Source organism: Peromyscus eremicus, chromosome 9 (genome assembly GCF_949786415.1).
Source record: "Peromyscus eremicus chromosome 9, PerEre_H2_v1, whole genome shotgun sequence".
Lineage (NCBI taxonomy): Eukaryota > Metazoa > Chordata > Mammalia > Rodentia > Cricetidae > Peromyscus > Peromyscus eremicus.
Window position 1 is genome coordinate 64,339,062 of NC_081425.1, and position 21,573 is coordinate 64,360,634.

At 49.5% G+C, this 21,573-nt stretch overlaps 1 protein-coding gene across 1 annotated transcript in view; it reads left to right on the forward strand.

Annotated features, from left to right (window-relative positions):
• Positions 1-295: 295 nt before the first annotated feature.
• Positions 296-21,573, forward strand: part of Lats2 (large tumor suppressor kinase 2) — a 55,988-nt gene continuing 34,710 nt past the window's right edge. Inside the window, exons 1-2 of the mRNA XM_059273561.1 lie at positions 296-518; positions 11,307-11,846. Coding sequence (XP_059129544.1) covers positions 11,508-11,846 — 339 coding nt within the window. The 5' untranslated portion in view covers positions 296-518; positions 11,307-11,507. The remainder of the gene's footprint in view (positions 519-11,306; positions 11,847-21,573) is intronic.

Sequence of the window (21,573 nt, forward strand, 5' to 3'; positions counted from 1 at the left end):
TTCGATGCTCCGGTCTCAAGAGCCAGCACTACTTTCCGCGGCTGGCACCGGGGCCTGTGTGAACTTACTTTTTTTAACCGACTGGTCCGAGGCGCTAGGGAGAACCGGCGCTCCCGGGCTGCGGACTTCCGACGCGAGCCGCGCGCAGGGCAGGTGGCGGCCGGGCCGGGAGGCGCAGGAAGCGGCCGGCGGGGCGGAGCGGGCGGTGGGGAGCAAGGCCGCGGGCGCCCCGCCCGGGCTGGTATGCGGCCGGGAGTGACGCGGGAGGAGGGGTCACGTGACGCCCGTGGAATGCCAACAATGTAGCGAATGTCCCGCTCGGGTCTGCGCGTCGGAACCGCGGCGTGAGCGCCCCGGGAAGATGGAGCCGCCGCCGCCAGCGCCGCCACCGCTTCCCCGGACTCCCCCGACCCTACGGGGTCAGCAACCACTGCCGCCAGCGGCGCCCGGTCTCCCGGCGCGCGAGGTCCCGGAGCCGCGGGCCAGGACGCCGCCGAGGGTGTAGAGCGCTCCCGGAGGTGAGGGGCCGCGGCCGGGAAGTTTGTCGGGACGGGGCTCCGCCCGCCCGATCCCGCCCGATCCCGCGGTCGAGCCGCCCCGCGGGCCGCGGAGAGTCCATCGGGCCGGTACCGGGCGGGTGCGGGGCAGTGGGTGGCGGCGGCGGGGCGGCTTTGTTGTGCTCGGCGGCGGCGTCCGGAGGCTGAGACCCCGCGTCCCGCGGCGCCGACCCCGCCCAGCCTGGGCCTCGGGGCGCCGCGCCGTCCTCCACGCGCGATCGCGGCCTTGCGCGCTGGACCCCGGGCTCCCCGGCGGCGCGGTCCCCGCCCGGTGTCCTGTCCCCGGCCGCGCCGTCCGGCGGTCCGTGCGGGGCCGTTGCGTAACGCCTCTCTGGAGCCCACTTCTCCCCGGCCGGCCTCCGCTGCTCCTCCCCGCCGCGACGCTGGGGCCTGAGTTCGCAGCGCTGGTCCCCAGCCCAGGTCACCCACACACGAGCCTCCTGCGGGGCCCGGGTCTCACCCGGGGCGACCTCGGCTGCCAGCCTGGTGCTCGAGGCCGCCGCGTGAAAACACGCCTGTGAGGAGGGAACGGGAGAGAACTGGACGTGCAGATTTTGTTGACAAAAAGTTTAAGGGGAGGACTTTTACTTCTTTAAACTTTTCCTGCGTGTCCGTAACGTGGCTGCTTATTAGGGGATTTGTACCAAATCTTGCGCCGTAGTTTTAGTTTAACCCTAGGTTAGGTCTGTGAATGATGCTCACCGGTTTTGAGTGCTAAATCTGGAGACTAGGCTACTTTTTATGATTCTACCCGCCCCCCTCCCCTTGGCAACTGTTGTAATAAGGCATTCACAAAAATCTTCCAGTACAGGAATGCAGACTCTGCTTAGAAAGCCTGTTTTAACTTAACTATAATTAACGAGACATTACAGTATTCAGCCTCTCGTAAAATTTTGTCTCGTTATCCGGGTATAGAGAAGACTGTTGAGCGAATCCACCATGGCTCCTTTGAAATTGCTTAGCTTTTACCACATTTCAAAGTGTCAGCTTCGCATGGTACCAACAGAGGCTGCTATGCAGAATTACTAGAATAGAGTTACAGAATCGCCTAAGTTTTGAACCGAGAGTTATTCTTCAGCCTCTCCGTCTAGTTGGAATAGTCTTAAGTGTAAATTGGAGCTGTCGGTATTTCCTTAGCAAATCACAGCCTTGGTGGGAGGGACTTTCAGGGGTGGGCGGGGAACACGTTTACAATAAAATGCCTTGTTATTTTAAATGCTGTGTTGTAAATAGCCTGCCCTAGGCTCTTAAAACCCACTGGAGAGTGGAATGGAGGGGTTGGAACTGGTAAATCCACGCTCAACGCTTACGAAAGCTATTGGGGAGCCTTGTGGGGGAGGGTAACCTGGGGGGTGAGGGTGTTGTGTTTGTATTGGGAAATCCAGACTAACACAACGTTTTGTATTCATTTCATGCTTGTAATAACGTGAAACTTCAAAGCAATATTCTATACTATTTAAAAATAGTATGCTTGAAGGACAGTTGATAAAGTCAATGTATTTATTTACATTGTCTTGACTAAATCTGTTCTGCAAATGGGTAGCCGTCCAGCCGTCCACAGAAGGAGCGAGTGAGCTCTGTGGAAGCTGTAGAAATCCCCAGAAATCTCTGTCCTTCTAAGAAGCCCATGGCGATGCCTCTGAAGCGGCTGGAGTTCAGAGGAAGAAGACCTCTTCCAGTGGTCGGGGCACTATTCCTTTCGTTTGCCAGTTCTGTGCCACCCTCCCCGAGGGGCACCCTTAGTTCCTAAGGATCCACTACTCAGCTGCTCCCTCTGTGCTTTGAACACAAACGTTATTTGATTTATTGTTTCATCCTGAAGGTATAATAAAACAGTAATGTTGGAAATAAAGATAATTGGTGATGCTAAAATTATGGAGGAAATTGGGCATTGCTTAATGCTTGCCATTCGCTTGGCAAATACTTCGTGTTGGTTAACGTCTAGACTTGGTCGACCTAATTGTAATTGAGAGTGGTGGGTTTTTATGTTGTTGTTTTTGTTTGTAAAGCTAATTAACAAGTACTTTTTGTTTGTGTGCCAATGTTTGACATACATAGGATTTTTCTGGCATTTCATAGCAGGAGTTTGCATTTCTTGTTGACCCTGAGTGCTAAGAGACCGTTGCAGACCCTACAGATCTCTAAATCAGTCAGGGTAACACGGACTTTGAAGAATGGAAGTTGGTTTTGAATAAAGTAGGCCTGGGTTTAGAATATGAAGCGCTCTGCCCCTGGCAGTTATTGGAGCGGGAATGCTGAGGGCTAACACTTTCCATTACTAATTAACTCATCCTACCTCCTGACTCTTTTCTCCTGTTTAATTTTATTTTTTTAACATTAAAAGTCCCCCAGACAGCACCTGCCCCCGCCCCCAGCATTGTCTGTCTTCCTGAATACATTCTTCATTCTTGTGTGTTCAAGCCCTTACAGGGAAGTTGGAGACTCCCAAGAGTAGCTCCACACCCCATCAGCCGCAGCCCCTGAGCTCTTCCGGGTCAAGCATTCCTTCCTCTGCGCGGGTTTTCTCTAAGTGGTCTCACACGGAAAGACTCATGCTCGTGCATCAACAGGCAGGCACACACACTGCTTCTTCAGCTAGGTTGATGGTCTCTGTGATTCTCCAGTGGACTGTCCATTCTCACTTCTGATGCTAGGTTGATGGTCTCTGTGATTCTCCAGTGGACTGTCCATTCTCACTTCTGATGCTAGGTTGATGGTCTCTGTGATTCTCCAGTGGACTGTCCATTCTCACTTCCGATGCTAGGTTGATGGTCTCTGTGACTCTCCAGTGAACTGTCCATTCTCACTCCCGATGCTAGGTTGATGGTCTCTGTGACTCTCCAGTGGACTGTCCATTCTCACTCCCGATGCTAGGTTGATGGTCTCTGTGATTCTCCAGTGTGATGGTCTCCGTGATTCTCCAGTGGACTGTCCATTCTCACTCCCGATTGGGGAAGATGGGGAACTTGGAGAGGGTGGGTGCAGAGGAGGCACAGCTTGCTCAGAGATGTGGAGCCCTGCTGGGGGTGGCCTGCCCTGTCCTCTTTAGCTACTTGCTCTTAGGAGTTCTGCAGGGAAGGAGCACGCGCTTGTCTATCTACTCTGGCCACAGCACAGGCTCCCCAAGGCCTTTGGTGACTATTGGACAGTGGGGAACTGGTGTTTTCCTGAACCTCCAGGAAGACGGCCACTGCCTTCCTTAGAGACCTGTGGCTTTCCGGCCTGGACGGTGGTAGGTGATTCTGACATTTAGTGTCTGGCTCGAGGTCTGGCCTCTCCACTTGATTTCATCTTTGCTAGTTAATTATAGTGGGAATGTAATTTAAATAATAACTGGAGGTTCTGGTCTAAGAAATACTGTTTTAAAATAATGCCCCCCCCCAAAAAAAATCTAAGCCATGAACAAATGAAGAGAGCTGATAGCGAGGTGGCACATATTTGCCACTCCAGTGCAGGGCAGGGGGTGGGTACTAAAGCAGGTGGACTGAGTTTGAGGCCAGCCTGAGCCACATAGTTAGACCATGTCACAGACAAGGTTGGCACAATGGCCCAAGCCTAAAGACCTGAGTTTGATCCCCAGCACCTACATGGTAGAAGAGAAGAAAGAACCGACTTCTGTAAGTTGTCCCCCGACCTCCACAGGTGTGCTGTGATGTTCACACACCCACACATACACAAACAAATGTAAAACAATTTTTTTTTAATTAAAAAAACCACTAAACTAAAATAGAGCCGGTGTGTGTCATAAGCACCATCCTACCGGTACGGGTTTTGAGTGGTTTGTTGGTTGGTGTGTGTTTGGCCGCCTGTGTGGGATGGGGAAGCATGAGGAGAAAGGAGAGCAAGAATTCTTGACCATCTGCTGGCATTCTCCCGGATCGGGTTGAGGACTGAGCTGGGTTTGGTAGGAAGCATGGAAGGAATGCTTAAAATGCTACACGCAGTTGTCGGTAGCCTCCAGCCAAGCGGAAGGTTTGGTAATGGGCTCTTGTTCTGCAGTGAAGTGGTTTTGTTTTGTGAGTTGTTACAGACTTTTGGTTTGTTTTGGGGGTCTTTGTTTTTCGATAGGGTCTATTGGGAAGCCCTGGCTAGCCTGGAACCTTCACAGTCTTCTTGTCCTGCCTCCCAAGTGCTGGGATTACAGCTGTGAGTTGCTACATTGTTTCAGATTTTCAGTTTCAGGGTCTTATTCAATTTCCTTTAAAATACATTTAAATCAGTTGTTAATGCCAAACAAATTTCAAAAACTAGATTTACTTTATTTGATATTCCCAAGGGTCGTATTTATAAACTTATTGATGAAGGAAAAATTCCCATCTGTCAGTCTTGTTAGATGGTGTGGGAGTAGCTCAGCAAAGCGCATCTCCAGCTGTACTTTTCATTTGACTGATGAATATTTCCATGAAAAAATTCTTTTAAAAGTTCAAGATTTGGCTGTAAAACCAACTGTCTTCAAATTAAACCTTAAAACGCAGAGTCTCCAAGCTGAGAAGGGAATTTTTCTTTTTTACAATTCTGAAAACATGCTGCTTTCTAGATGATTCTGTCAAGGACCAGGGGCACTGCTGGGTCCTATTTTACCTCTTAAAAAGACAGAGTTCCTGGGGTCTTCTAGGACCAACACTTCCCACAGAATGTTGGGGAGAGGTTGGGAGAAAAATCAGAACACTGAAGAAAACCAGGTGTCCCTGAAATCCTCTTTGCTTACTTGTCTTCAAATTGTTCATGAGTCTGGAAAAGAGAGACAAAACCAAAACACTTGACCCTGGGGCTGTTCCAGGCTGCCACCACCTGGTGTTTCTCCGCTCGGGTGCGCACTGACCGAGGAGTCTTCGCTTTTCCTGCCTTGGTCAACTGTTTTTTCTTTGAGATGAGATCTCAATAGCCCAGGCTGGCTGCAAACTCGCTTTGTGGCCCAACTTTGTGGGTTTTGTTTTTGTTTGTCTGGGGTTGGGGGGATTGTGGCAGTAGGCGTTGCTGTGACTGGAACTCAGGGCCTCCTGCTTGCTAGGTGGGTGCTATCCACTGAGCCATACCTCCAGTCCCTTGGCTGACTTTGTGATTGGAGTGTTTGTGGAACATGTGGCGTGCTGTGTGGACGTCCTCCCTTGGTGTGTTTCAGTGTCTGTATCAGAGTGACAGAGGGGCTAGGATGGTGTGTGAACTACTCCTGGAGTTTAGACTCCAGACTGCGTGGGACTTAGCCCCACTCTTAGGACCTAGTGACTAGGCCAGGTATTTCATCTAGGAACCATGGTTTAGAAAGAGAACCATTATGCGCGCGTGTGTGTGTGTGTGTGTGTGTGTGTGTGTGTGTGTAACTGTTTATGAGTATGTACAGTTTTGTCCCACGACATTAAACATATTCTTGTCGTTGCAGCAAGCAACACTTGTCTCTACCTAAAACTTGCTCATGGGTCCATCAGGCAATCACTTCTGTCCTCTTGCTTCGGATTAATCTCGGTTCTCCTGTCTCTGGGCTGCAGGTCCATGTTTCAGTTGGCCTGGGTCATGGCTGGACTGGCTTTTTTCCTTGTGCTTTTTTTCTCTTTCACACACAGGGAAGTCCGGTTTCACTTTCTCAGACCATCCATCCTCACATCCTGGAGACACGTGGGCATACCTGCTTCTGTGTTCAGTGTGGTCCCTTTTCAGTTACCATGCTGAATTTTGGCTGGCTTTTGTCTCCTGACCCGAGTTAAATTTTGTGTCTGCCCATTCTGAACCCTTAGGTGTATATCACTGTAATACACTACTTCAACCCTGTCCTGTGAACATCACCAGTTCCGATCGGTGCTACCCCTTGGTGATAGTGGCCACTTCCAGATACTAGCCCGTGTTAGAGCCCTAGAAGTTTTCTTTTGTCAATTTTTCATTAACACATTTCATGCAGTGCTTAAATAATTGATTATTTTGTCTGTCCCCCATCTTGAAGTTTAAGCTGCACAGTCTGAAGGTGCTCATTCTTAACCCAGTGAGCAGGACACCTTGTATGGATGTTCAGTTTGTACACTGGTCAGAAGTCCTACATGTATGAGGGTGGGCCTCATATCACATGTATAACCGTTCATTTGAGAGTATATTCAGCATACTTGGAGACTCTTGGCCACTCTCAGAGGACCTGGGCAGCAACAGTCACCTTCTTTGGTAGTATCATACACATTTTCTACAGAATATACATGACCACCTCTTCTGTGACCTGTGCTGAGACCATTCCTGTTTTTCCAGTGCCTGGAAGTTGGTCCAGTTTCTACCATCCATGTGATGTAGACTCTTCCTGCCCCACTCTGTGCTAGGTTATGATAGATGGTATCAGACTTGGCTATATGTGGTCAGGGCTGTGCCCACCAGCCTTGGAAAATGTCCCAGGGCGAGAGCTGATGCATAATAGAAATGAAAACATCATCTTTTTTTCTCACGAAGGTGTCACATCAGCTATCATGATGAGCTTACAGCCCAGCAGAACTGTAAGAAAGCGTTGCTGTGGGAAGCAAGGGCTTGGAGCAAACCACTCACTCCTGCCTCTTGCTACAGCCCCTGAGCTTGTGCCAGCGTGGTCTGAAGGCAACAGCACCATATGTTAGTTGTGCACCATACGTTAGTTGTGCACCATACGTTAGTTGTGCACCATACGTTAGTTGTGCACCATACGTTAGTTGTGCACCATACGTTAGTTGTGCACCATACGTTAGTTGTTAGTTAGATTTGCACAGGAGAACGGTACCTAGCAATGAGTGATGGCTGCTGCCGTACATGGCCTGGGTGAGTGAGCAAGAACCATGCCCAAAGTGGAGACACAGAAGCCAGAGGCTGCAGAGTCACACAGTAGAAAGTACAAAAGCTGGTCAGACTGATCCTAGGTATCAGAAGTCAAGAAAACAGGTCTCTCGGGTCTGGGCATAGGGTGGTAGTGGCATGCCGTCTGGTGTAGCCGCTTCTTCCGAGCATGTGAGCTCCTTGTGAATGCTGTCAGCCTAATGATGGGTGTGCCAGGAAGAGACTGCCCAGGGTCCCCACTCCTCTTCTTCCTCCCGGCTTCAGCAGCCTCTGTTTCAGATCTAATTCCAGGGGGAGCTTGGAAGGCTTGAGCCCATCAGGGCCTCCTTTGTTGCCCTGTGCCCCAGCCTTGGCTATGGGATGGGCGGGAAATGTGGCTTGTTCTGGTTTAACAGAACTTTGTATGGCTGTTTTCTTCACAGCCCTCGCCCTGGCCTAGATGCCTGAAAGGGCTAGCCTTCTCTGTAGTCTGCTAGAGTCCTTTGGTAGTAAAGTCTGGCTGTCACAGACCACACCTTCCCTGAGGAAAGTTCCAGGAGGGACTTGTGCTCTCTGTCCTGCTGACCCTATGGCATGTGTGAATGGGTGGCCTACAGGCTGGTTAAATGCCTGGGACTCTTACCGTAGCTACCTCTGCCTTTAAGCCCAGAGCTCTGGCTTGGTGTGACCAGGTCCGGAAGCCCTTCCTCACCATTTGTGGACAGGTGTGCTGCGCTACTGCCTCTCAGTCAGCCAGCAGATTCCTAGCCTCGCTTCTGAACTGAGACCAGGTATGACATTTGCCAAAGGCCCTTCAGAAGAAAATCCTGCTACCTCTGTGGTTTGTCTCCAGGAAAGCCTCAGCCTCACTCTTCTGAGGAGGAGGCTGCATTCTTCCCTCCGGCTGGAATTCCATCCCCTCTCCAGTCAGACTCCTTATCGCTGCTCAGTGTCTCTGACTTTCCCCTGCATCCTCCTTCCATCCTGTGCTGGATTCCTCCCCTCTGGGGCCTCTTTCTCTCCGGTTCCTGCTTCCCTTGCCCTCTGCCTCACTTCACTGTGAATTGCTGAGGTGAGTTCTCAGTTATTCTGTCAGCGCCTGAAGCTTAATAGGCACTCGGCCCATGCCTCTGATCTAAGCTACGGGAGGGAGGCTGAGGCAGGACTGAGTTCCAGGCCTACCTTGGCTATATAGCAAGGCCTTCTCTCAAAAAAGATATCCCCAGGGGCTGGGGTTAAGAGAACTTGTTGCTCTTTTAGAGGACCATGGTTCCATCCCTAGCACCTCCATGGGTCTCCTAGCCTTAGCACCTCCATGGGTCTCCTAGCCACTCAACTCCAATTCCAGGGAGTCTAATGTCTTCGGACTCCAGAAGAACCAGGCATGCATCAGGTGCACACACATACACAGAGGCGAAACATTCATACACAGGAAGTAAACTTTAAAAATCTTAAGAAAAAAAAAAGACACCCCCCCACCCCATTTGTAGAGCAGATAGGCTAGGTACAGAGCAGTGAGCAGAGGGTCCGTGTCTGTCATTGGTTGTCAAGATAGGGCACTGGTAGTTTTAATTGTCAACTTGACACAGCATAGAATCATGTGGGAAATAGTCTTACTGAAGGGTTGCTTGATCAGTTTGGCCTGTGGGTATATCTGTGGGAAAAGTTCTGATTGGATTTAATGAAGCAGAAGACTCACCCACATGGGCCCCACCATTCTGGGGGGTCCTGGGCTGTGTCAGTGGAGAGAGAGAGAGTGAGCAGGATGCATGCATTTTTTCTCTCTGCATTTGACACGTTCCCACTGTGTGGTGTCCCTAAATGATGGGCTGTAGACTGGAATTGTGAGCCAAGCAGACCCTTTCTCCCCCAAGTGCATTTTGTCCAGGGTTTATCCTAGGTATATTCTCTCTTAATTTTTCACAGAAAGGCAAGAAAATTAAAGCTTAGACACTCCACTTTTATGTGAATTCTGAGTGGAAAAGCAGTAATTCCTTGCGAGTTTCCAGCCATACGAGTCACTCCCAGGATCCTCTGCACATGCTGTGCAGGCTCTTAGGAACCTTCTGGTTTTGTTGGAATGTGAGCTTATGGTTTTAGAAATCTAGGTCTTTCAAAACAGATGCTCAGACCAGGAAGTCCCTGGAAATGAGTGTGCTCGCAATATGCCTCGTTTTACATCAATTAAGCAGAGTTCTAGGCTTCTAGGCCTTAGCCAACCTGGGCCCAGGGGCTCACCTGTCCAGGTCTCATAGCCCACTCTCTATCTTGCCTTCCTTAAGCATTTCAGTGACTCAGGGTAAGAAACCATGCATTAAAATAGAGATTTCACATTGAGAATTTAGTCTGTTTCTTTTTTAATGATTTCTCCTCAGTTGTACCAAGAAAGTGGACAGTTAGAACAGTAAAGCGCTGTCCCCATACAAAGCAGCCACTTTAATGTCATATCTAGTATTTCCTGCTGTATGTGGTTATGTTACAATGTAACAGCATGTAAGTTAATTCATATAAACTTCTGACAGTGTCTAGCCTGTGGTAAGTACTGGACAATATTAGTTACTCTTATTTTTACCCCCACATGAAGATGTCTGTAAAACAGGATCTTGTTTGTGGTCATGGGGTTACCGGAGCTGAAAGTCCTGATTCTTTGTCTATCTGTCTATCCCTTGAAGTCAATTTAGTGAGCTCTGTAGAGTGAGAGTGAGTTGGTGGGGATGGCAACGACAGAATGGGTAAGGGGGCAGTGGGCTTCAGTATGATCTGGGGTGCCAGCCTGCCTTCACTACCACGGGCACGTCTGCAGGTGAAGACAGTTTGTGAGTGAGGGGCGGCACGGAGAAGAGGGCCGCGGCCTTGCTGTGGGGAGGATTGGTGCTTCTTGTTTGTGATTGGGTGGCCTCTTGATAAATGCAGCGTGAGGTGGACACATTGTAAGTGGGAAATACATTCAGTCCACAAAACCTGCAGCTCACAGCCCAGCATGCTGCAGAGTATCATGCTCCTCCCTTGTGATCCTGGGGCAGCTGGTAGCTGTGGCCTCTGGCTGGCATCGAGAGGATCAGACCACGTGTTATTAGCCCAGGGAAAAGTCCCAAGTGCACATCCTGAGACTAGTGTCTCCCAGGTGCCCATTTCTTCCTCATTATCAGAGTTGAACACTCCTAAGCACGACTTTGCTAAGTGGAACACTCTGGCATGCTTTCTCACTCTCCCTTTTTAAAGATGTATTTATTTCATGTGTATGGGTATTTTGCCTGCATGTATGCATATGCACCAACCACATTTGTGGATGTTACTTGAAGAGGGCATCAGATCTCCTGAACTGGAGTTACAGTGGTTGTGGCCTACCCTGCGGGTGGTGGACATTGAACCCTGGTCCTCTGGAAGAGCAACACTTAACCCAGGGCCCTGTGCATGCTAAGCATATGCTTCCCTCCTGAGCTCTCCAGCCCCTTACATTCATTCTCAAGGTATCGTGTGCGGCCACCTTCAACTGTAGTAAACGACACCTTCAATAGGACGATCTGGTTTTTCAGAAAGTTGGGGAGGGCTTCATCAGGAAAATTTTCAAAAGACGTGAAGGATCACAGCCTCAGGTGGGTGAAGATGTTGGGTAAAGCCACATGGAGAGTGCTGTGGATCAGGAATTGATTGATATTAGAGACAAGCCAGAAATCTGCCTAGTATGTTTAACCCCAAATCCTCAAGCTGTGTTTTCAGATTACATGACAGTGAGCTGGCAATTGCTGAGCCTGTAGTGTGTGCCCCGTGTGGTGTTTTGGGGGGTACACTCAGCTGTGGGCTTCCTGTTACGGGAACCTCCTTGGGACAGCTCCTGAGGCAGGTAGTAATGACACTTCTGGGAAGCAATGTGCTTCTTCTTTACTCTCTAGGTAGAATATTTCCAAAGTCACCATGCATTTCTGGAAAGTAGCTTTAACATTATGTGTGAAATCCACAAATGAATATTTTTGTCCCCCTTCTTTTTTTCAGAGAGTGATGGTCTTCAAAATGAAATCTCTGGAAAATTTTAGATTCTCTTTAGGAACTACAGAAACTGAAGGACAGAAAACGTTTGAAAGAAGTTGTTCTGAAAGCATGTTTACAATGAACTGACACTGTTGACTGTTCTTTTTTTAAATATAAGACACTTTGAGAAGATCGTATTTATGGTAAAAGGAAACTGGACTAACGATGAGGCCGAAGACTTTCCCTGCCACAACTTACTCTGGAAATAGCCGGCAGCGCCTGCAGGAGATCCGAGAGGGGCTGAAGCAGCCACCCAAGTCTTCCACCCCGGGGCTGCCTGGGGGACCAAACAGTGACCCTCCCCTGGATGCCAAAGGCCTGGGGGGCAAGGATGCCTCCAGGCAGCAGCAGATGAGAGCCACCCCGAAGTTTGGACCTTATCAAAAAGCGCTCAGGGAAATCCGATATTCCCTACTGCCCTTTGCCAATGAATCGGGCACTTCAGCCACTGCAGAAGTAAACCGGCAGATGCTTCAGGAGTTGGTGAACGCGGGATGCGACCAGGTGGGTCCGGGCGCCAGCACCCTTCAGCGGCTCTGTGGAGACTTTCAACTGTTTAACACACAGTCCTTTTCTGTGTCCTGAGCCGATGGCCACCTTCTCTCCGAGGGTCTTAGCCGCTTTTCCTTCTTGAGATTGTTCCTTGTTGTGACCCTTTCATTCTGTCCTGGGTTTGTGTGTACATGTGTGGAGCCCAGGGCCCTGTGCATGCTAAGCATAAGCTTCCTTACTGAGCACGCCATCTTCCAGTTCTGTTCTTCGCCCTTTCCTTGGGACCTGCTTGGGATTATTCATTCTGAGCTTCTATGGGGAAGAGACTGACTTCTCTTACCTTGTTTTTGGTTTGAACATTTATTTCCTTCCTGTAGGAGTGCTATTTAACATGTATTAACTACTCTGTTTTTTATTGTTTCTGTTTTCTTAAAATTGTATCCTTTGACAGTTTTATACCTGTACTTACTCTGATTTATTTCTTTCATTCATTCATTCACTGATTGTTTTGAGATAGTCTCACGTAGCTCATGCAGCTCTGCTGGCCCTGGCCCTCCCGCCCGCACCTCCCTAGTACTGGGGACTGTAGGAGTGTGCCACCATAGTAAGCTGTCTCCTCCTGTTTTAAAAAATAGTGTCCACACTGTTACAGAAGATACGCCATGCTGAGAAAGTCAGAAGCCTTGGCAGACAGTGTGGGAATCATCAGAATGTGGTTGCGTACTCTGCCCTCTCAGTCGCTCGGCATCAGTCTCCGTTGATGGAGCAGAGAGCATCTGTTACACGACAGCATACAACTCAGAACTGCGTGTGTGGGGTCCCTGAAAGTGTACATGTCTGACTGAAATCCAAGTTGAGGGGCAGGACCATAGAAAGGGAGCTAGTGTCCAACCAAGTATAAAGGCAATTAACAAACATGTAATTGTGTTAGGGAATGACTTGTGAAAGCCAGTAATTTATTTCCATGTACCATTGTAAAAGTCACAGTTGTAGGGCCAGGCGGATCTCTGTGAGTTCGAGACCAGCCTGGTCTACAGAGCGAGATCCAGGACAGGCACCAAAATTACACAGAGAAACCCTGTCTCAAAAAAAAAAAGTCACAGTTGTGTGAACTAGAAATAAGTGAAGTCTCTTTGTAAGACTTGCTCAAAGAACATCAGGTTGGCTTAAATGCTGTTTTTAGTTTCTTGGAAATAATTTAATGACTGGATCACAGTCCTAGCACAGGCTAACCATGTCACCCTTTACTTCCAAAGGGAACGTCAGTCCTCTTGTAGTTTACTGCTGCAGATCCTGGAGAACTGACTACGGAGGTGATGTGTTTGTGAAACGTCCCACTTTTTTTAATGTCCTCTCTGACACTTGGGGATGTGCCAGAGTTACCTTGGCCCTAGCGGGCACCATTCGGTGGAGTCATTTTGCACAGCACAGCTCCTTGAGTGATCTGTGGCCTGCTGTAGCGGTGGAGGCTGACAGCAGCTGCGTGACCTGTCTTACTGTGAGAGTGTGCAGTTAAATCTGCCGAGCACTGTTCCTAACAGAGCTGTTCCCTAACAGAGCTGTTCCCTAACAGAACGCGGTAGTGTAAGGGTCGGGGTGGAGCAGCTCTGAGGAGTGAGGTTGAAGAGGGGGCTTTCAGGTCAACAGCAAGTCTTAGGATCTTCTTATAATGAAAATCACTTGCAAACAAAAGAGGCAATCACAGCCTGGTGTTTTCGGAGTTGTACTTCAAATGCAAGAGAAAGAAACAAGTCAAACAAATAATCCAAAGTACAGGTGGGATCGTACTAAAGTAAAATCCATTAGTGTTAATTGCAGAGCAAGAAATGCCCTGGCTGCTTCTCTAATACAGTGAAATACAAATACAGGGAAGCTAAGGCTCATGATGCCTGCAAAGGGCCCATCCACATCTAATTTATGTTAATTGCTAGCAGAAAGGCCTCCCATTTACCATATTTAATGCTCCCGAAATAATTCAGTCAGTTTGCTGTCTAGTGTTACTTTAAAACTTAAACCAGCTGCGCCTCCCCGCTTACCCTCCAACTCAGACCAGAGTGAGCGCATTTGTTCTCAGAGGACTCTGGGAGGAAAGTCATTGTGTGAACACAAACAGCAGGAGGGAGATTGACAGTGCTCTGGAGCTGCCCGTGGGTGGGTTGTTGGGTGGGTTGTACCAGGTGAAGGCGTTGTTCTTCCCGCAGCTTCTTCCCTTGTCCCTGTCACAGTAGGTGCACTGTTTAGATGCAACTTTGTTCTTCCCCAGTTTGACTTAAAGCGCCATCTTTGTTTTCTGAGGTCCATGTTTCCCCACAGAGCCTAGTGGTGGTGGCCCATGCTTTACATGCACACGCACACGCGCACACGCACACGTACTATCTCTTTTAGAGCCAGCTTCTTGCTATATGTCTAAGCTGGCCTTGAACTCCTGAGCCCCAGAGAACCTCCTGTTGGTTCTGTTGCACTTAACTCCACAAGTAATGTCTTATTGCCTGTGCACACAAGCGTGTATTTTTCTATGTTATTTATACTATGACTAGTTGAAAATATTTACTTGACTGCTTGAAATGGGCATTTTCTTTTAAATATTATATTAAAGTAGATATACATCTTAAACATGCACAGTTTATAAACTTACAGCCCCATGGATTTTCATACATTAATTACACCCATCTAGCATGTATGGGTACTTTTGTAATCAAAACTTTTAAAATGGAAGTATCAGGGAAAAGTGAAAGACATTAGGGTATTTTCAATGTAACAATGTAATGTGTTTGCCAGGTGATATACTGTGTACATACTATGTGTAACTTTTGTAAATAGATGACATGAAGTCTTATGAGATGCGTAGGTAACTAGGTTAATGTTCTGGGAGGTGTTAGCTGTTCTTCAGCTAGAGATTCAGGCCTTGGAAGGTGAGGTTCCGATTATATTATCACACTCTGCAGCTTTGCATATCTCTGTCCCACAGCTGTGTGGGACTTATATATTTTATCTCCCTAAGCTGTAGTGGGTGACTGACAGGTGGAGCACCCACTTGGGAGTGCAGGGTGTTGCAGGATTGACATGTGGAGCACCTTTGTGGTCAGGAGGGTTGCAGAGTTGTTGGGTGATAGGCAGAACATGTCCTTGGGGGTACAGAGGTGTTGCCGGGTGACAAGAGGAGCGTCCATATGGTGCAGATGTAGGTGTTGCTGGGTGACAAGAGGAGCGTTCATACGGTGCAGATGTAGGTATTGCCGGGTGACAAGAGGAGCATCCATATGGTGCAGATGTAGGTGTTGCCGGGTGACAAGAGGAGCGTCCATGTGGTGCAGATGTAGGTGTTGCCGGGTGACAGGCGGAGCGTCCATATGGTGCAGATGTAGGTGTTGCTGGGTGACAAGAGCGTCCATATGGTGCAGATGTAGGTGTTGCCGGGTGACAGGCAGAGGACCTGCATGGGGGTACAGAGTGTTGCTAGGGGCATTGCTAAGGTGCTGGGGTGTTGCTGGGTTGGTAGACAGCTTCTGCATCCAGCCATGGAGGGGTATTATTTGGCTGCCTTTTCTCAGGGAGCCTGAGGTGTTTTGGAGCCTGAGGTCTTGAGGGATGTGGATCCGAGTGCAGACACATGGCTCCTGGCTGTCTAGAATAGCACCTTCCCTGGGGTGTGTCCCCTAGGGGAAGACTTAGATGAGAAATTTCTTTCAGCTGCCAGTAGAAGGAAATGGTTTTGCCTCCCTTGAGGACTGATGTTTTTCCCCTGGACTCCATGTCTGTAACCAGCCTATAGTCTGTGGCTCCACGTCCTTAACAGTTCCTTGGTCCTGGATTTCTGTGTCAGCCGTAATTTTCCTAGCCCACCCCACACGTGCTCTAGTAATTCAGATCTGTAGTGGAACCAGGGCAGAGAGAATGTAAACAGACTGACTGTCTTTCCGGTGGGCCAGGAGTACAGGCTGTGGTCAGGATGTGCCTTCTCACAGCGGCTTCCTGACAACAGGCCCAGCGAGAGGCGAGCGGGGTGCTGTGGGAAATAAGCAAAGGAAGTCAGTTCGTGACATTGTGAAGCCAGCAAGGGAAGAACGTGAAATTTGCCCAGCAGTCACACAAGTCATTGGCAGTGCCCAACGGGGCAGCGCCTGCGTACCAGGAGCTCACCTAGGGGCGGAGTGTGCTGTTTGCAGCAGCTCCTCTGAGCTCCTCATCTGTTACAGCTGAACGGCAGCCTTGTGAGGTGGGTTCTAGTCCCTGTTGTAAGCTACAGTGAGTTGAGGGGAGTCAGAGAGACCCCTACCTGCAGAGTACCTGCCAGTGCAGGTCTGGAATGCTTGACTTCCTTAGTGGTGGCTGCGGGTTCAGGCTTGGACCCAGTGTCTGTCACTGGGCTCAGTGCTAGGTGGCTGCTGGCTTTTCAGACTGTTTTCCACGTGGGGTGACTTTTCCCTCTGGCCCCCTCCTACCCACTGAGGGTGTGGGTTGTCGTCGTCTCCTCTTCTGGCATTGGCTGGTCGGGCGCACAGCCCTTGCAAGCGCTCCTGTCCACAGTGCGCTGGCTGCAGCTGGGATGCTCAGCACACTCCCAACTGCCCATTCTCCTGGAACAGACTCCCTGTCTGTTTATCTGGGGGCCTTCAAGGTGCCATTTTGTGGCCTCCCACCTTCCTAGAGGGATCCTAGTGTCCGCCAGGCTTGTTTTGTTTTAGCAGCAGGCTTTCCCCAAAGCCTGCGTGTGGATTTGAGCTGTCCTGTCTAGCCCTCCAGAGCACTTTGTTTCCAGCTCCTCGGGCCTTGATTCCTGAGGCCTGTGTTGGCAGGCTCTGAGTACTGTTGTGTCACTTCCCCTCCGAGGCCTGGGCTCCGAAGAGCTCCCACAGGCCAGCTGCTGGTTAGTATTTGCCAAAGCAGATGTGGTTCATATACTGGTCCAGGCAAAAGGCTCCGCCACCTCTCCCCACCCCAGATAAGAAATAGTCGATAATCCACAAAGCAGATCTTCCTTATGAAGTTTACCTGGTTAACCTGAAAAGAGCGTAGAGAGCTGGGAGTGGTGTGCACACCTGTACCCAGGTGCTGAGTTTGAGTCCTCTCTGGGCTACCTAGGGAAGAGAGTGTGAAGCAGCAGCCTAAGCTGTGCTTGGCTTTGTGCTGGGATCTGCCTCCAGTGAATCTCTGAAGTACAGGTATTGGCCAGTGGAAAGACAGCGGATTTAGATCTCACACGTTTCCTCCTCCTTCCTTTTTTCTGAAAGGGATCCTCTTTCAACATGAATGCTCCCCTGAAATACTAGTAAGTGGGGAAGGAGGAAAGCTGCATTTCAGTCTGCAGTGCCGGTGGGTGACAAGAAACAGCTCACAGTGGACTTTGGGTGGGACAGCTGTTTACCTCATCACCTTCTCCTTCTAATGGCCTTCAAATCAAATTTGGCCTTGCCAAATGTAAACCACATACTTTTTGAAAAAAGGATATTTTAAAAGGATTTAAGGGTAGCTCCTTGGCAGAGTATGTGCCTAGCATATGCAGGGCCCGGGACCCTACCCCCAGCACCTAGAAAGCCCAAGTAGATAAATAAGTAGATAAATAAAACGACTCCAAGGAGATAGAATCCCTACCTCTCCGTCATCCCCGCTGTGCGGTCTCTCCCTAACTACCAAGGCATGCCACTTTGTGAAGGTTAGCAAATAGAGGGAAGTGTAAAGACGAGTAGATTGCCTGCAAGTCTCCCATCCCAGTCGTAGCCAGGCCCAACCCTGCCCTCAGCTTCGGAGATCCCAGGAGACGGGATGTATTCACAGTACCGTGGCTGGAAGCAGATTGCTTGTAATTTAATGGACACAGATCTGACCACTCTTTAACATTTGCTTTAAAATTGGGCATTGTTTTCCTAATTTAAAGAAGTGTGTATTATATGACTGTTAAGCAGTGCATGAATGTGTTAGACATGCTTTTCTTTTCTTTTCTTTTTTTGTACAGCATAGTGGGTTCATATTGCATGTAGTAGTTTGTGGCTAGCTCCCTCAGCTCCCATGGTCTTTTCAGTTCTGGAAACATTCCCCACCATCCTCAGAAGGTCTTAGGCTATGCCTGTCCCTTCTGTCCTGCTCTTGTCCTCTGGATTCTGTCCTCTCCCCCCACTCCCCAGGCTGTCTTCAGCCGGTGATTGAAGTTTGAACTGGACTCCTCTTCTCTCACTGCCCTGGAATTCCTTCATAGCATTCATCAGAGCTTGTTGCCGAGTGGTAGAGCACTGTCAGCTCAGCCCAGGAAGCAACAGCTTTGTTCTAGCCACCGCTTTCTGGAACTCAGAGCCAAGCAAGCCCAAAAATACCTAAAGCAAGTCAAGGGGCGAACATTTCAACATGAACATTTTCATGTCGCTTAATACATGACTTTTAAGGCCTGCATTGTAGTCCATTGCTCAAATAACTGTCCTTGTTTTATCATAAAAAGCTGGCATGAGTCGGGCAGGTGGCACACGCCTTTAATCCTAGTATTCAGAAGGCAGAGGCAGGTGGATCTCTGTGAGGTCGAGGCCAGCCTAGTCTACAGAGTGAGTTCCAGGACAGCCAGGGCTGTTACACGGAGAAACCCTGTCTCAAAACAACAGCAAAAAATGCTGGAATGGCCATCCTTCTCCATAAATCTGAATGGATGACACTAATTTCCTTGGTGTAACTTTTAAAAATGGAATTAGTAGGGTAAATAGCATTTTTACAGTTTTTCCTGCATTGCTGAGTTAGTAAATGATGCGTAGGCATCCATCCCTGCTCACTGGGACTAAGATACAGCACTGGGGTAGTTGTTCCTTTATGTTTGAGCCTGGTAGTGGATGGGTGCGAGCAACAGAAAGTAGAGTCAGTCTTGACTTTAAACAGCGGCCAGGGGCTATATTGTTAGAAGTTCCTACTGTGTGTCCAAGCTGACCTGCTTGCCTATGCAGACCACACTTAAGGGCAATATCTTCTCTTCCTCACCATCAGCTACATTTGTGATGGTGCAAGTCTTAGCTGACTTTGGAACCCCAAACCTAAATTTGCAAGAGAGCTGGCCGTGGTCAGGCAGATGGGTGAGATCTGCTTGTTGGGGATGAGCCAAGCTACAGGCGCCCTGGAGCCATGCTTCCCTTCCCCACTGCGGCTGCCAGTGTACAGAGGTGTTCATCCTCCCAGCCCCAGCCTTTTCCCCTGATCCCTTAGTACAGGTGCTAGCGTTTTCTATGTGTGCCGTAATGCAAAGATTGTCGGTGATCACAAATAGATTTACTTAAAGCCCATGTTGTCACCCTGCAGTTCTCTGTCGCAATTATGTGGTGGTCAGCTGGGCTCCCAGGCTGTGACACAAACGTAGCTTAGGTTAGGAGTCATAGCGGCCTGTCAGGAGGGGTCTTGGGGGCAAGGCTCTGAGTTCAGTTTGCATAGCCTGTTGCCAGCAAACCATTTTGTGGTTGTAGAGTGGAGGGGGGGCTGGGGAGATGATGCAGCGTAGAGCACTGGCTGCTTCTCCAGAGCACCGGATTTGATTCCCAGCACTCACATGGCTGCTCCCAACTGTCTAACTCCAGTTCTAGGGGATCTGACGCCCTCTTCTGGCCTCCTCAGGTACTGCATGCACATGGTGCAGATGTATATGCAGGCCAAACATGGCGATTTTGTGAAGTGTTCTTCTGTCTTCGCTGGGGTATGGGAAACTGCCTTTTGACCCGTGTTCCTCAGCTCAGTGCTCCTGTAGCACCCAGCCTCACTGTCGGGAGCAAGGTGCTCAGTGATGCTCCAAGTGTCAAAGGCCGACAGACTGTGGAAGCACCATATGAGCACTCTGGCCTTGTCACTGCTGGTAGTTCATCCCTAGCGCTGGGCAGCTGCAGTGGGCAGGAGGATGTGGCTGTCGTGTCATGATGTCTTCTTGTCCATCCTTCACAAGTGGCATCTTTTCACCCAGTACCATGCACAGGTGGAGGCAGCAGACGCTTCCACTCTACTAGCTGTTTCTTCAAGAGCTCCCCCAGGCCAGGACCTGGGAGCTGAAGAGCCTTGGCAACAGGCCCGTCAGCTGGCACAAGGCCACTAACAAACTGTGTGCCGTCAGGAAAAGAGAGGAGGTGGCTCTTGTTAGGAGTCTGTAGGACAGCCGCGTCATCTGGCAGTGTCAGCAGTCTTGTCTCTAGATTGTTGAGGTAAACACTGCATCATGAGCTGTCCTGCGGAGTAGAAAGAATGCCTGCCTGCATGGTGGCTGGCACATGGCTGAAACATGTTAGAATATGGTGGCAAAATCCAATACCGTCTGCCATATTTTATTAACTAGTAAGACCAGTGTCCTCTGACCAGCTTTCAGGCTTCTGGTCCCCTTTTCCATGGGATCACATGGAGAAGATTTCCTCAGACCCAGAGAATTGTGGGTTGGTGGATATACATTTGGCTGGCTATGATATTAGAAGAATTATTAGTCACCTGTTAGACATAAAAGTTGTTTTATACAAGAATAAGTGATTAACAACAAAACTTTTACCCCAGCCAGCAAGTAAACATTCAGTGTAAATTTGACATAATTTCATTTGGTTTATAAAGTTTTATTCAGCGAAAGAGCCTTGGCTGGTGATATTTGCCATCTAGGAGTCCCAAGAATGTGGTAGAATGGAACAGCTTGAACCCTGGTCAGCGGTCACTCTTAGAGTGTCTTAGAGATGGCGTCAAGGAACGCTGCAGCTCTGTCACCTTCCGTCTTTGCCTCCAGTCTTCCTTTAGTCTTGCCGCTGCTTCCTGGTTTTCTGTTTTACTTTGGAAATGTTCGGCCAAGCTGCGGCAGCCTCCCGGTGGCTGGAATGAGCCAGTGAGTCTTGGTAGGACGGTTTCTGGTGGGTCGAATTCACAGCTCTGCCTTTGGGTGTCCCAGGAAAGTGGAGAAGCAGAAGCAGAGAACATTGGTCTCTGAGATGCCATTGATGCCTTCAGGGTCTTTCCCCGACAGGAGGTTCTCCCTGCCCCTTCTGCTTCTCTCTCTCATGCCTCTCCCTTCCTCAAGTCCTTTTTGCCCTCCTGTCCTCTCCCTGGTCCAGGAAAGTCCTGGGCATTCTTCCTAGTGTCTGGATATCCTACTTGGTTTTGGCATTCTTCTTAACTCCAATCATTGGGTTAACGGGGGCTTTCCTCAGCGCTGACTGCTCTTTCAAAGTGCCTTTCCAGCGCGCGTTTTCACTGCCGACCTGCTCTGCATGTAGGTTTTCTCATCATTGCCCTGACACAGTGACTCTTCCAGCAAGTTTCCAAATGCAGCATCCAGCACCCGTTTGCTGCCCTGTGTCCCTCCTCCTCCTTCATCTGATCTCACTTACCTAGCAGACTCCTGCTCCTCCTGTTACTGGTTCAGCTCTTGTACTTCAGATGGGTCTGCACATTTGCGCGCGTGTACACACACACACACACACACACACACACACACACACACCATCACCAAGCTCTGTGACCTTATCCTTTCTAGCTTCCCTCACACTGCCATTCCAGCTGGACTGCAGTCCCCTACTCAGCCACACAGTCACACTCCCGCTGTCCTGTGGTGTCTGTGGCCTCTCAGTTTTCCGAATTCCTGTTCGTGTGGGTGCTGGGCACGGAATCCTAGTAGAGTTCCTCTCCTGGGAAGTACAGGGATTCCCACCTCCGCCAGTTTGTCCACAGTTATCTGAAACCTAGGAGGTGATTCTGTCGGTGTTACACTGCATGGTACCTGAGCTATGGAGCTGGGCAGCCGCGCCCAAGGGGTGGA